Raw genomic sequence first — 11,373 nt, forward strand, 5'->3', positions numbered from 1 at the left:
CAGAGTAGGTTGTCATGGTAAACAAGTGGACTTGCCTAGGTGAATAAAAACCACCTGTTTTTAGAGTGGTGACAAAGGACAGGCATAACGCTTAATGACCTTCTCAGTTCTTTAACACACAACTTAAGAAACATTTATAATCAAAAGAACTTCATGACAGGTTAAACATGTCTTTTCAACCGTCAGTATCCTAAACATATTGCGGCATTTCACAGGTCTACATTAACATAAAGTTAAGTCCTGGTGGCGCAGTCAAGCATGGCACTTGCAACATTGGGGTTGTGGGTTTGAGTCCCACAGGGGACCAGTAAGAGAAAGTACTAACTACAACGCATCATTCATGTTCAATGACTCATGAGACAAAATAGTGTACACGTTTTATTGGCTGCAAACAACTCCTCAACATTTGTGTAGTAACTGAAACGTCATTTAGCAGCAAAGTATTTGACGTTACCATGAAGTATTGAGGATGCAGACACTACGGAATAGCATTGCTGCTTTTAATGTATAGTCTGGCGAAGCGGCAGGAGTCTCAGGGAGCACACCGAGGGCAAGCTCCTTCCACATAAAGCATTGTTCCAGCGCTTTTGACCTGAAGACGAAACACAGAACCAAAATATTCAGCTGTACACAAGACACACAACAGTAGGAAAGTGTACATGAGAGTCAATTGTTAAATGAACTGGGAATAAAGTTTAATTTGATGACTGGATCAATGAATGATACTGGGATTACTGTACCTCCAAAGTTGATATGAATACAAGTCTCTCCGGCACCAACATTGCCGGGCCTTCCTTTTGCCCAGTTCTGGTGATCAAAGTCAGAGCCATCGCTCCAGAACCACCGCCTGTCCTGAGGGGGGAAAGTGGGATTCAGAATACAAACTAAATGTAGTCGTTCCTCTACCACCTGAAACAACAAAACAGTTAAAGCTACCACTACTTCAAAACCCTCCGACTGGGACTGTTGCTTGTGTAAAGAACAACGTGGAGTCTAATCCTCACATCTGCAATCATCCATATGCATTTCAAAGACCATACACATGTTTACAAGAACATTTATACTTACCTAGAACCGTTTCACATCTGTATAAAAGCCTCCTACTTAAGTTGACAGTTAAATGTAATTTAGTAGATTTTCTCTCATCTAGGACTTACAGGATCAATTAGGTTAAGGGCGTTGCTCAAGGGCACGTCAGATTTCACGGAGTGAGCTCTGGGATTCAAACTACCAGCCTTGCCTTTATTGGCCCCATGGTCTTAACGGCTAGGCTACCTAAGTACTCTTGATATTTTATGTGGAACCCAGTACAGTAGCTGTTAACAAGCAGCAGCTACTCTTCCTGGGGTCCACACAATATAGCATTACACAACTCAGATAGAATTACTAAAAATAATTACAGGTGCCAACATGCCACACCTCACGTTTATTTTTTTAATCCAGGTCTGCTCTTCACTTGAGCAATATGAGATGGAACGGAGTTCCTTGCAGTAATGCTCTATAGAACACTGTGCTTAATGGTCCCACCTTAACAGAATAAAATCCACCAATCCAGGTAGGAGGGAAACCAACAGTCTTGACCAAGACCAAAGCCTGTAGAAACTCCTCCTCCGCGGAGCTGTGCACAGATGACAGGTTTGCGCCAAGGTACTTCACAACGTTGGGTACAGACACCAGTTTATCACCAAGGGACACACAGTTCCGCTAGAGAAGAAAGTATTTATTTAACTAGGCAAGTCAATTAAAAAACATTATCTACAGCAACAGCCAAGCAGTAGATGGGAACAAAGACATTTCATGTATAAGCCAGTGTTGCTGAGAATTTGTCTTCTGGACTTGACCATCACAACTAATAACCTTTAAAAATATTCTCTTAAAAAGATATTAGTTCACCTCCGTCTTAAACCATGTCCTGTGGCTTCTAGTATACAGGAGGCACGACTCCACATTAAATATGTATAGAAAATTCCCATCTTAAAGGGAAGTTAAGTATTTCACATCAGTCATGTGTTGCCATTTAAGAAAGTATTACCGTTAAGGTAATGTCAAAGAGCTAATTTCAACTACACTTCCACTTCAAATTCACACTAGATGGTAAGGGTTATACCTCTGCTTCAGGCCAGCTCCTTGTAGTCTTTACAAACATTAAGCAGCGTGATCCATATTTGGTCCAACCGGAAGGACACAAGTCTTCTTCTAGAATTGAATCTGTAAGGAGAAGTTACATGTGGCTTTAAACGCCAGTGTACAAATCACAGGTACAATATTACTTGGAGATCAGTCAGTCACCTATGTTACAATAAAAATACAGAATGAGTCAAGGAAAGTGGACTCTTACTTGCATCTCCTAGAGCAAAGGCAGCACTGAGAATCAGAAGACTGGTCAACATGGTCATGGAGTCTCCTGAGAGAATAAAGAGTGAAGCCATCAAAACCAGATTCAACTCCACATACAGTAGATTAGAAGAGGAATATATCTGCTCTCCTAAATGCCAACCTATTCCCTAAGCAGGGCTGAGGAGAACTTCTGGGCAGGTATTTCTCTCCACTCACACTGGGGTAAAACAGGCCTAGTTCCCAACTGTAGAAATGCCCTGCAGCTTTGGCTATTGACAAATCTGTCAGAATGCAGGCATTATGGTTGAACCATATTCAGTTCTGGTTCTTTTATTGTCCAACAAAAAATAAAAGCATAATATTAAAGGCTGGCAGGTAAGGCTTAGTGGCTTGTAACACCAGTAGGTAGGGTGAAATGGCCATCAGGAAAGGCTGTGATAACATGTGGTGCTGGATGAATACACACATTAACATACGACTGACCAGTAAGTTACACCACAGCCCAATATTAGACCTATTAATTAATGAAGCAAGGTCTAAGGACATTCCATAGCAACAGCTTGCTAGACAACATGGTTCAATGAGGTACCTGCTAGCAGCATGGGTTCCACCTCTATAGAACCATCCATAATACACATGGTTCTGATAAATCACCATTTACAGCACTGTTCAATAACTAAATCTAGTTTATACACTACCAATCCAAATATGGCTGCCAATGTTGTGTTCTGGCTTTGCACGTCCATGTTTCTTCAGTATGGCCCAACATGGTGCCCATATGGTGAGGTGGATTAGCTAGACAGCTGAGCACAACATGGAATCCATGTTTGTTTTTTTTGGGGGGGGGGGGTGAAAGTAAATTAGCATTTCATAGTTTCTTGTTCACTGAGACAGTGCAAAAGGCAACCAACCAGAACATTGATGTAAGACACATTCTGCTAGCAGGTACCATCATTGGACCATTTCTCATCTCACAAGCTGTAACAAGTCCCTTACAGTTAAATTAAAGGTCTAATACTGGGCTAGCAACACCATAACAATACACAAGCTAGGATGAAGAGGACATTATGCCACAACACAGGAAATTAAAAACATAATGTTTCAAAAGCAGGAACTTACTTTAGCCAACCAACAACAGGACCAGTAAAGGAACTGGGACACTACAAATACTGAACAAACCCAGGTAGAACAAGCTGCTTTTATACAAAGGAATGGAAGAGTAATTGGTGATTAGCAGAGTGAGTTCAGGTGTGGTGAGCAAGCAGGAGAGGGGCGTGTCCAGAAGGTAATTGGGAGTTTGTGGAATAAGCCTTATCCTTCAAAACAAGTACACTACATTGTCCAGAGCAACATATTCACTTTGGGCTCTGGTCAAAAGTAGTGCACTTCATAGGGAATAGAGGGCTATTTGGGATACATTCACATACAGTATTAGATGAACAGTTTGAAATCTCACTTTCTGAAATCCTGCCTGTGAGTTGAGTTCTAAGTCTCCCACCTCTCTATTTTATGGACAGATCCAGTCAGACCCCTCCCTCTCGAGTTTTGTGAGGAGGTTGGTGGAGACGGCGGAATCAAAAGTGTCGTTTGAAGTTGAAAGCAAGTTGAGTACAGTTTGCGAAAAAGATGAGTGGAGAACAGTGAAGTCCAAGAATGGAACAAAGGGTTTCAAATTGTTGGAAAATGAGTCGGATTAATCGTTGTTTGTTGGAGTACGTGATGTCATCACGTAACTATAAAGCTTCAATATTTTAATTATAAAAGCAAAGTTTTTTATTTTAACTTTATTATGCCCACTGCATGCAATTTTTTTTATAATCAAACAAACACTTATACAAAACACAGGGCTGAAACCCATTCAAAAGAGCGAAGAGTACCTTGAATAAATACACGGGACGAGACTCGTAATCATCTATGCACAATGCAAGCGGCACGAACGCCAACACAACAAGGCACAGGTTTTCACACCACCAACTACCAATGGACATTGGAACAATACATCGATTGAGAACAAAGGGCACACTTAAACGTTTATTAATCAGGGGAGAATATGGGGACCATGTGTGGGTAATGACACAGTTCAGTTCCTAGAGGCCGGTGACTTAGACCTCCGAAACTGGTGCACGGAAAGAGCAACAGTACCGGAGGGATCCGTGACAGAGAGGTTAAGGAAACCCTGTGTTAGCTACAAAAATGATGCAACTGCTAAGGCAGCATTTTCTCAACTCGGTCCTGGTCATCCCAGGTATCATCTCTTCAACTACATACAATAGATTCACCTAGCACACAGGAACATGGATGCTTCCCAAAAGGCTTCTTATCCGCTATGTAGTGCAGTACTTTGGACCAGGACCCACAGTGAACTAAATAGAGAATAGCTCAGGGCCACAAAGGTAATATGGGCCCTTGTCTAAAGTAGCTCACTACATAGGGAATAGGAGGTCAGTTGGGACGCAGACAGGGACAGTATTAGATGAACAGATGTTGGAATCTCACCTTCTGAAGTCTTCAGTTGTAGCTTCACTTCTTCAGAGATCTTCAAAGGTCTTCACTGGGTCTCTCTCTCTCTCTGTCCTGCCTGTGAGTTGAGTTGAGTTGAGTTCTAGTGTCTCTCTCTGTCCTGCCCGTGAGTTGAGTTCTACCTCTCCCTCCTCTCCTTTTTAAGGACCCGTCCAGTCAGACCCCTCCCTCTATTTTTCTCAATCTATCTCTCATCCTTCAAACCTCCGCATACTTTCTGTCCAGCCCAAAACCTGCTAGACATGTCCGATATCTACCTGTTTGACAGGGTTGGGGTCAATTCAAAGTGAAGGTATTCAACTTTTGTAACACATTCATGTCTTGCATATTGGGTCACAATATGGTTATGAAGATACTTAATTCTACCTAATTGAAGCTGAGGAAGATGTAGTCTGAAGTGCATTATAATGTCTTGGAAACACAATGACATTTCAGAATGAGATAAATAATGAGCAGGAAAACCTTTTGTCATCATTGTGATGTCAGCAGATAGACTTTAGACGCAGCATAACGTTAACTATAAGCTCTGGAATGTTACATTCATTTTAATTAACTGCCAACCCTGCTGTCTGTCTTATTGACCTTTTGCCCCAGAATGTTGGGCATCTGATCGTAGAGCTCCAATGAATAGCAACTGTCGTCAAGTCCAACACCTTGGACAAGCTCATGTTTAAAACACATGAAATCCATTGAGATGATTACAAAAAGGTAGAGTTTTCATTGAAAAACAAATAGTTTCAAATGGCTAAATATTTCAACAGCGCACCAGGGATACTTGCTACTGTGATTCCTGAAATGCAGAGTCTGTTGGGTATTTTTTCAAATACGAAATGATTATTTTGTTTGCTGGCTCAGCTGGTTAGCGAGCTCTGTCTCATTGACAACCCAATGTTGCTGATGGCCAGCTATCTATCCTGTTAATATAACTTGTTTTGTTAGCTAGGTAAGTTAGCCATGTTATGAACACAAGTCTCATCTGCTGTCGACATAAGGATTCCATTTGAGAGCACTAGCTAGTTAGCTCCAAAAGTGGTTGGTAACTTTTGGCTGCATGCTGACAGTGCATTCAGAGCCATTAATTTATATAAATCGCCGTGTATTTTTTCCAGAGTTTCCTGGTCTTTGCATTAAGAAGATATTAATTTCCAGCATCTTTCAGACCGTTGAAAAAAAAAGAAAAGAAAGAGGACCGGCACAGCCTGCCCCACCGCTCCCAATGATTCTCAGCTAGCGGTGGCTAATGTTAGCAGACGTTTGTAGTACGTTTTTACATCATCGTAGTGCAAAAGTATTGTGCAAGAAATACCACAATCTCAGTGTATTTAATTTAAAACAGTCTGCAAGATGAGAGGTGATAGATCAATGTCTTAAGGCTAAAGACGAGCAGCATTCTTTTGTGAGGAGCAGAGAAGGTGGGAGAGGGTGAATAGCTAGCGTGCCTTTTCTTTGTGAGGGTCAAGCCTCTCTTTCACCAAACCTTGTCATCAAGGTGACTTTCTGTATTTCTGGAAGAACACGACAATGGAATAGATGGATGAGTTGTGTCCCAAATAGAACCCTGTTCCCTATATAGTGGACTAGCTGTGACCCTATAGGCCCTGGTTAAAAGCAGTGTACTATGTAGGGAATATCTTGCAATAGGATTACTGTGAAAGATGGTTCCTATTGTACCCCTGTAGCAAAATATGTTGTCTTAAAAGGTTAATTTAAAGGGATGTTCAGTATTTCACATCAGTCATGTGTTGCCGTTTAAGAAAGTATCACCTTTAAGGTAATGTAAAAGGAGCTAATTTCAACTGCACTGTCCCTCCAAATTCACAGTAGATGGTAAGGGCGAAACCTCTGCTTCAGGCCAGCTCCTTGTAGTCTTTACAAACATTTAGCAGCTTGATCCATATTTGGTCCAACCGGAAGGACACAAGTCTTCTTCTAGAATTGAATCTGTAAGGAGAAGTTACATGTGGCTTTAAAGGCCAGTGTACAAATCACAGCTACAATGTTATTTGAAGATCAGTCAGTCACCTATTCTACAATAAAAATACAGAATGAGTGAAGAAAAGTGGACTCTTACTTGCATCTCCTAGAGCAAAGGCAGCACTGAGAATCAGAAGCCTAGTTCCCAAATGTAGAAATGCCCTGCAGCTTTGGCTATTTCCAAATCTGTCAGAATGCAGGCATTATGGTTGAACCATATTCAGTTCTGGTTCTTTTATTGTCCAACAAAAAATAAAAGCATAATATTAAAGGCTGGCAGGTAAGGCTTAGTGGCTTGTAACACCTGTAGGTAAGGTGAAATGGCCATCAGGAAAGTCTGTGATAACTCAGATTGTTGCAAAGTGTGCTCTCCCTGTAAAGTTATTTGGAAATCTGTCAAAGCGTTTGCATTCAGGAGATGTTAAATGAGGTACCTGCTGGCAGCATGGGTCCCACCTCTGAAGATCCATCCTTAATACGCTAGATGGTTCTGGTAAGTCACCAGTTACAGCACTGAGCTGTGATCAATAACTCGTGTTGTGAGGGGGGTTAGCAAGACAGCTGAGCAAACATGGAATGAATCTGTTTGAATTTGAGGGTGGGGGGGGGTAAAAAAAACAGCATTTCATAGTTTCTTGTTCACTGAGACTCAGTGCAAAGGGCAACCGAGCAGAACAGTCTACAGGATTATAGATGTAAGAGACATTCTGCTAGCAGGTACCATCATTGGACCATGTCTCATCTCACAAGCTGTAACAAGTCCCTTACAGATAAATTAAAGGTCTAATACTGGGCTAGCAACACCATAATGCTACACAAGCTAGGATGAACAGGATATTATGCCACAATGCAGGAAATTAAAACCCTTTAAATGTTTCAATAGCAGGAAGGTACTTTAGCCAACCAACAACAGAACCAATAAAGGAACTGGGACACCACAAATGCAGAACAAACCCAGGTAGAACAAGCTGCTTATATACCAAAGGAATGGAAGAGGAATTGGTGATTAGCAGAGTGAGTTCAGGTGTGGTGAGTTAGCAGGAGAGGGGCGTGTCCAGAGGGTAATTGGGAGTTTGTGGAATTAGCATTAGCCTTTAAAACAAGTGCACTACATTTGTCCAGGGCAACATATTCACTATGGGCTCTGGTCAAAAGTAGTGCATTTCATAGGGAATAGAGGGCTATTTGGGATACAATCACATGTCAGTATTCTGCCATGGTCAGTGAAGAGCCCGGGTCTCAATCCTATTGAGCACGTCTGGGACCTGTTGGATCGGAGGGTGAGGGCTAGGGCCATTCCCCCCAGAAATGTCCGGAATCTTGCAAGTGCTTTGGTGGAAGAGTGGGGTAATATCTCACAGCAAGAACAAGCAAATCTGGTGCAGTCCATGAGGAGGAGATGCACTGCATTTCTTAATGCAGCTGGTGGCCACACCAGATACTGACTGTTTCTTTTGATTTTGACCCCCACTCCCCCTTTGTTCAGGGACACATTATTCCATTTCTGCTAGTCACATGTCTGTGGAACTTGTTCCGTTTATGTCTCTGTTGTTGAATCTTATGTTCATACAAATATTTACACATGTTGAGTTTGCTGAAAATAAACGCATTTGACAGTGAGAGGACGTTTCTTTTTTTGCTGAGTTATATGTAACATGTTTTTAACCTGTTAGGGCTAGGGGGCAGTATTTACACCGCCGGATAAAAAACGTACCCGATTTAATCTGGTTACACTCCTACCCAGTAACTAGAATATGCATATACTTATTAGATATGGATATAAAACACCCTAAAGTTTCTAAAACTGTTTGAATGGTGTCTGTGAGTATAACAGAACTCATATGGCTGGCAAAAACCTGAGAGATTCCTTTACAGGAAGTGGCCTGTCTGACCATTTATTGGCTTTCTTTGACATCTCTTTCAAAAACAAAGGATCTCTGCGGTAACGTGACACTTCCCACGGCTCCCATAGGCTCTCAGAGCCCGGGAAAAAACAGAATGTCGTCATTCCAGCCCCAAGCTGAAGCACATTATCGCCTTTGTCAAGTGGCCGATCAGAGGACAAAGGGCTTAGGCTCGTGCACTGGCCGCCCCCGTCTTTCTTTTTTTCCCTCTATTTACCGAAACGCAGATTCCCGGACGGAATATTATCGCTTTTTTACGAGATAAATTGCATAAAAATTGATTAAACAGCGGTTGACATGCTTCGAAGTACGATAATGGAATATTTACAATTTTTTTGTCACAAAATGCGCCATGCTCGTAACCCTGATTTACCATTTCGGATAGTGTCTAGAACGCACGAACAAAACGCCGCTGTTTGGATATAACGATGGATTATTTGGGACCAAACCAACATTTGTTATTGAAGTAGAAGTCCTGGGAGTGCATTCTGACGAAGAACAGCAAAGGTAATAACATTTTTGTTATAGTAAATCTGATTTTGGTGAAGGCTAAACTTGGTGTGTCTAAATAGCTAGCCCTGTGATGCCGGGCTATGTACTTAGAATATTGCAAAATGTGCTTTCACCAAAAAGCTATTTTAAAATCGGACATATCGAGTGCATAGAGGAGTTCTGTATCTATAATTCTTAAAATAATTGTTATGCTTTTTGTGAACGTTTATCGTGAGTAATTTAGTAAATTGTTAGTAAATTCATCGGAAGTTTGCGGGGGGTATGCTAGTTCTGAACGTCACATGCTAATGTAAAAAGCTGGTTTTTGATATAAATATGAACTTCATTGAACAAAACATGCATGTATTGTATAACATAATGTCCTAGGTGTGTCATCTGATGAAGATCATCAGAGGTTAGTGCTGCATTTAGCTGTCTTCTGGGTTTTTGTGACATTATATGCTAGCTTGAAAAATGGGTGTCTGATTATTTCTGGCTGGGTACTCTGCTGACATAATCTAATGTTTTGCTTTCGTTGTAAAGCCTTTTTGAAATCGGACAGTGTGGTTAGATTAACGAGAGTCTTGTCTTTAAATAGCTGTAAAATAGTCATATGTTTGAGAAATTGAAGTAATAGCATTTCTAAGGTATTTGAATAACCCGCCACAGGATTCAACTGGCTGTTGAGTGGGATGAGTTGTGTCCCAAAGAGGTTAACATGTCCATTTCTGGTAGGTTACTGTTGGTGTGTGACCACTACTGGACAGAAGATCCAGTGTACTAATACTCTACCAAGATCAACTGTTTCACCAAAGTACACACACTCACTCATTCACTAAATGTTCATTCTTTACAGCAGATTCTGAATGCTGTTTCTGTCTGCAATTGTAGATGTGAGCGTAGATGAAAACCGTTGGAACGAAGATGTTGAAAAGACTGACAGTTGTCTTTACTGTACTACAGGAACTGATTCACGTTCCATTAAAATAAATGAAGAAATCCAGAGATTAACCTGTCCATTTTATCACGACCGTCGTAGATAGTGGACCAAAGCGCAGCGGGTTGAGTGCTCATTTTTACGTTTTATTACAAAAACCACAAACATTTTACAAAACAAGAAACCGTATGGACAAACAGGATTGCAGGCTAAACACAAAGCTATGCAACCACAACTACCAACAATACCCCATTCTAAATTACCCCTATACATAGGACCTTCAATCAGAGGCAATGAGGAACAGCTGCCTCCAATTGAAGATCAAATCCAAACTGCACATAGAACTATATCACCTAGATCTAACCTACACACAACCCGACAACACCGAAACACTCTAAACCAATACCCTCTCTACTTAGACACATAAAGCACCAAACCCCTAAACACTCTAAACAAATACCCTCTACATAAACACATAATCTAATAAACCCCTAAACACTCTAAACAAATACCCTCTGCCACGTCCTGACCAAACTACAATAACAAATAACCCCTTTACTGGTCAGGACGTGACATCATTATTGTCGGTTTGATATGCTGAACAATTTATCTGAACCTATCCATTTCTGGGAAATGAAGGAAGGAGTAGGACTCTTTTAAATACAATTTTTAAGACAACATATTTTGCCACAGGGGTACAATAAGAACCATCTTACACAATAATCCTATTGCAAGATATTCCCTACATAGTACACTTCTTTTGACCAGGGCCTATAGGGTCACAACTAGTCCACTATGTAGGGAACAGGGTTCTATTTGGGACACAACTCATCCATCTATTCCATTGTCGTGTTCTTCCAGAAATACAGAAAGTCACCTTGATGACAAGGTTTGGTGAAAGAGAGGCTTGACCCTCACAAAGAAAAGGCACGCTAGCTATTCACCCTCTCCCACCTTCTCTCCTCCTCACAAAGGAATGCTGCTGGTCCTACGCCATTTCAGGAATCACAGAAGTAAGTATCCCCGGTGCACTGTTGAAATATTTAGCCATTTTGAACTATTTGTTTTTCAATGAAAACTCTACCTTTTTGTAATCATCTCAATGGATTTCATGTGTTTTAAACATGAGCTTGTCCAAGGTGTTGGACTTGACGACAGTTGCTATTCATTGGAGCTCTACGATCAGATGCCCAACATTCTGGGGCAAAA

General features: G+C 41.2%; 1 protein-coding gene across 4 annotated transcripts; it reads right to left on the reverse strand.

Annotated features, from left to right (window-relative positions):
* Nucleotides 1-365: 365 nt before the first annotated feature.
* On the reverse strand, nt 366-7,749 carry LOC115194818 (ladderlectin). Of its 4 annotated transcripts, XM_029754727.1 has the most exons (7): nt 3,457-3,489; nt 2,498-2,618; nt 2,339-2,404; nt 2,108-2,208; nt 1,528-1,704; nt 741-852; nt 366-592 (listed from the first exon to the last, which is right to left on the reverse strand). In XM_029754727.1, the coding sequence occupies exons 3-7, from the start codon at nt 2,394-2,396 to the stop codon at nt 501-503; spliced, it is 540 nt and encodes a 179-aa protein (XP_029610587.1). In that variant the 5' UTR covers nt 2,397-2,404; nt 2,498-2,618; nt 3,457-3,489; the 3' UTR covers nt 366-500. The 4 variants fall into 4 exon arrangements, with proteins under 4 accessions (XP_029610587.1, XP_029610588.1, XP_029610585.1 ...); XM_029754728.1 differs by lacking the exons at nt 2,498-2,618; nt 3,457-3,489 and adding an exon at nt 7,726-7,749; XM_029754725.1 differs by lacking the exons at nt 2,498-2,618; nt 3,457-3,489 and adding an exon at nt 4,834-4,960.
* Nucleotides 7,750-11,373: the final 3,624 nt, after the last annotated feature.

Source organism: Salmo trutta, chromosome 5, assembly GCF_901001165.1.
Source record: "Salmo trutta chromosome 5, fSalTru1.1, whole genome shotgun sequence".
Classification (NCBI taxonomy): Eukaryota; Metazoa; Chordata; class Actinopteri; order Salmoniformes; family Salmonidae; genus Salmo; species Salmo trutta.